Below are 4,371 nucleotides of genomic sequence, written 5' to 3'. Positions count from 1 at the left end.
GAAATAAACATGAACCTACAGCGGGTCAATTAGTTCTTCAAATGATACTTTTAAGTTAATTTTTTAGTTTTGTGATATTAATAATGCTGATGTATTGATATTTTTCTAGTTTTGATTTAAGTTTGCTTGTTTAGCRTCGTCACAGTTGCTAGGTGACATGACGTACGCCCGGGTAAGGAGTGGAGGCTAGACCGTCCAGATTCACAGCCTCTTTTTTTCCGGTCTTCCCGGTCTACCAAGGACCCGGCCCRCHGCGACCGGGGAGTCTGGGTCCTCCGGAGGACCCGGCCTGTCGTTTTGGACACAGCCCTTGTGTGCTCTGGTGAAGGACAGACTAACAGATGAGAACAGGCAAGAGTCCTCGTGGAATCTGATGTTTGCAGAGGACATCATGGTCTGTAGTGAGAACGAGGAACAGGTGGAAGAGAACCTGAAGAGGTGGACAGAGCCCTGGCATGACAGAAGGTAGAAGGTGAAACAGTGAGGCTACAAGGAGCATAGGTCACAAAGGTCCAGGACTTCAAGGACTTAAAGTCCACTGTCTAGGAAAGAACATTTATTGTACAAATCCCAATTAGAAAGATATTTAGAGAGTGATTATTTGACTTTCATAAACTGTGATGTAGTGACCAAGAGGTAGAGAGAAATATGTAGTGACCATGAAGTAAAGAGAATGACGTAGTGACCATGATGTGTAGAGTGAGTGAACATTTCAAACAGTCTCATCTGATACTTCCAGGCTGAGCTGCTTGCGCATGAAGATTGTTAAATGAAAGGTTGCAGCTTTTAAACTCACCGCAGCCAGCTTCTTGAAGAGGAACTCAAACTGTTTAGCTTCTTTGATCATCCTCTCGGCTCCATCTTTCCTCTCTTCAGCATTTTTAAAAGTGATTCTCTTCTGCATAACTGCTTTAATGTACTCCACCACCACCCTGCGCAAGGCATCCTTTGTCATCTCCTGCACAAAACAGTCAGAGGTCAGGATACTGTCAAACATCTGGAAATATGACAACCAGTCACCTCCCTACTAACTATGTGTACACATCTGTTAAAGAAAACCCACAGAAGGCACTGAAATTTCTTAAAACTGACATTAACAAACAAAAACAACCTCAGAATAAAAATCAGCTAGCTTTACTTTTAACACATATGTTTTATTAGTTAAAGCTTTTTATTACTAATACTTTTGTCATGTATGTTTTTCTTAATTTATATAACAGAAGGGTACAGACAAGCACTGGATTCAGTACGATGTAAATACATTCTTTTTGTAGTTATCCTAACTCTTTTTCATCCTACCTGATTGAAAGGTTTCTTGATTTTGTTGAAGTCATTGAAATAATCCTCCACAGTCACACAGATGGTGTCCACAGCATGAGAACCTGTCAGCCACTTCCTGGTTAGCAGCTCATTCAGGTGGTTCTGCTCAGATTAAAGCAGGTAAAACTCAGTGAAGCCACTGTGAGAAAACATCCTGATCCAAAGTACATTTTAACTTTGTTTCTGAGAATATAATGAACATAACAATATTGAACTCTGACTGATGAGCTAACCGCTGGTCTGAAGATCACTTAAACCCTAAGAACGTACAATAGGCTGCCTTCAGGCCCAGGCCTCCCTTGAAAAAGAGATCTGAGACTTGCCTGGTAAAATAACGGTAAATAAATAAATAAAACTTACAATAAGTACAGCTCAAATATCCAAAAGTTTATATTGGTTCATGTATGTACCAAACATTTCTTATCAATTTTTTTCTTTATTATTATGTTGTGGACATTTTGTGTCTGAGATAATAAATTTTGAATATCAAATTAAACAGAAAGTGAAACTTTTCATAAATGCCTAATCTGAGTTTGCCACACAAATAAAATGAGACATTAATTTAAACAGGTGTAAATGCTGTCTCTAAATATTCTTACCTCCAGGTCCAAGAAGACTTCATCTAAGAGGAACTGACAGCCGTCCTTGGCCACCTCGTTCAGAGTCTTTTCAATCACCGTGTCGCTGTCACTGAACTCTGATGACTGGGAGTACTTCCTCTTCAGACTGTTGATGGACTCTCTGAAAAACACACAACTTTATATCCCCCCACTCCAAACAAAAACACAAACATTGGCTGACAGTGCACCTCCCTCTACTAACTGACTGCTGACATGAGAAATGAATGAAATAAACTGGTACTGTGATCAGCATATTTTTATAAAAACTATTACACACCCATGGTATGAAATATATCTCTACTGATATCAGTGCATCTCTACACTGAAGAACACGTTTTAGTACCAGACATGTTTCCCATCAAACATCTGTTTATTTTGTCCAGATATGACACTGTTAATCAGTGGTCACTGAAGCAGTTCATTTTAGACACAATAAACCCAATTTCAAATATTTACATGAACTAAACATGTAATTATTGTATGTTTCATTTCTGATCTCAGACATAAAACCAGAATGACACATACTGTGTATCATGTCTCAAAAGACAACATTTAATGAAATTACAGGAACTAGAAGAATAAAAGTCAAACTTACTTGAATGTCTGGCAGTTGTTGATAATAGCGATCATATACTGAACATAACACTGAGGCAGCTGCCGGTCCCTCAGGTGATCCTCTTTATACGCCACCGCCTCGTCCCGGTACCTGAACACAACACACTGTGTGTTAGCTTCATACAACAGTCTGCCTATTTTATAAAAACATCCAACAGACTGTGTAACAAAATCAAAAACACATTATTATTAGAAAAGCTTGTGACAGGATGCTTACCCTTTTACCATTAAAAAATCTATTCTTTTTCAGACTCAAATGTTCAGATTTTCAAGCTCATTATGGCCATTCCTTATGTCTATGTATAAATCTTCACTTTAAAATAAAATAATATTTTATTAGTGATCAGGCTTTTACATCTGATGTTCAAATATAGTTATTTTAAAAAAAGGGGAAACAGTTTGTAATGTAAGATCTGAATTCTGTATAATTAGTTGTGGAGTTCCTCAGGGTTCTGTGCTTGAGCCAAAAATGATTTAGTAAATGTGTCAGGGCTTCTGAAGTGTGTTTTATTTGCAGATACCACATTACTTTGTTCAGGAGAAAATAAAATATTAAAGGAGACCAATTATGGGTCCTAGAAAATTTTATGGTATGTCTGTGGGCTATCCAGACCAGGTTCATTCAATTTAATGCACAAAATAATTCTCAGATAATAAAATTTCCCATTTTCTAGTTCTGCCTGCTCTGACATCCGTTCAGAAGAGCTGTTTATGTTAATGAGCTCTGTTGGTAACGTCCTCCAAGAATCTGTTGACATTAACTCCGCCCTCCAAAGCCAGCGTTTACGTTAGCATGGCTAATAATAGCAGAAGCTCCGTTGTACAACCATATGAGAGACCCAGAGGCAGAGTCATGGTCCCAGCTTCTTTTTTCTCCCTCTCCTCCTGTGTCGGAGCTCTGCGCTCACTCTGCCTGCTGTTACCAGAGCAGGGAGCAGCAGCGGTCAAAATACCTCAGAAACTCAAAATAATAGGCTAAAGCTAAAAACAATAGAGGCACATGAGAAAGCGTGTTCATAACGAACGAAAATAAATAATTAAATTGTTTGTGTCCGTGTTGGTCTCGAACCCTGGTCTGCCACTCTCTGATCCAAAATACTACCCATTGCCCTACTGGAAGGCTTGTGGTGAAATGAGCTGTGCATTGCACAACAACAACCGTGATGGCTTTTTATACTGAGGAGGTGGAGCCTCATTCAGGGGTTGCTAGGTAAGAGGCTGAACGCAGGTTCCGGTGGGTTGTCGTACAGCTTATGACATCACAATATGTAGGAAGTATAAAACTTGTCATTAATATACAATAAAATACATTTACTTACTTTAAATATGCCCCTGGGTGCATTTTTTTGGTCCTAGGACTTTTTTTAAGAAGTACATACACAAAGTTGAGTAAAAAAACTTTAAAAAGTGAATTTTGCATAATAGGTCCCCTTTAAATGGATATTGGCAATAATACAGGCAGAAACATGGTTTAAATTTAATTAGTTATTAAATTTGGATGAAATTTGGTAACAGGAATAAAACTACTGATGTCCCATTTAGAGTTGATGGTGTTAAGATTTATAGAGTGAGTGAGGTGAAGTTTTTGGGTGTCGTTGATGAAAAGCTGACATGGTCAATTGCATTACTGTATAAAGGAAGAGAGTTATTAAATGATAAGCTCTTTATAATGAAATGATTGTTCCACATTTAATTTATTGTATTGACGTTTGGGGAAAAGCATGCACAACAATTACAAATCATTTTTTTAATTTACAAAAAAGAGCTGTAAGAATTATTAGTAGAAAGGGCTATGGTCACCCAACCAATACATTGT

The 4,371-nt window shown here is 38.0% G+C and overlaps 1 protein-coding gene across 1 annotated transcript in view; it reads right to left on the bottom strand.

Annotated features, from left to right (window-relative positions):
• The window catches only part of exoc3 (exocyst complex component 3), a gene marked incomplete at its 5' end in the record, with an annotated part of 30,859 nt that overhangs the window by 2,710 nt on the left and 23,778 nt on the right, over positions 1–4,371 (bottom strand). The window contains 4 exon segments of the mRNA XM_014020368.1: positions 797–958; positions 1,300–1,422; positions 1,920–2,061; positions 2,536–2,646. Of these exon segments, the coding sequence (XP_013875822.1) occupies positions 797–958; positions 1,300–1,422; positions 1,920–2,061; positions 2,536–2,646 (538 nt within the window).

Source organism: Austrofundulus limnaeus, unplaced genomic scaffold (assembly GCF_001266775.1).
Source record: "Austrofundulus limnaeus strain Quisiro unplaced genomic scaffold, Austrofundulus_limnaeus-1.0 Scaffold250, whole genome shotgun sequence".
In the NCBI taxonomy this organism is placed as follows: Eukaryota; Metazoa; Chordata; class Actinopteri; order Cyprinodontiformes; family Rivulidae; genus Austrofundulus; species Austrofundulus limnaeus.
Note: the sequence above shows the minus strand (reverse complement) of the source record. Positions and strands in the feature narration are given on the sequence as shown.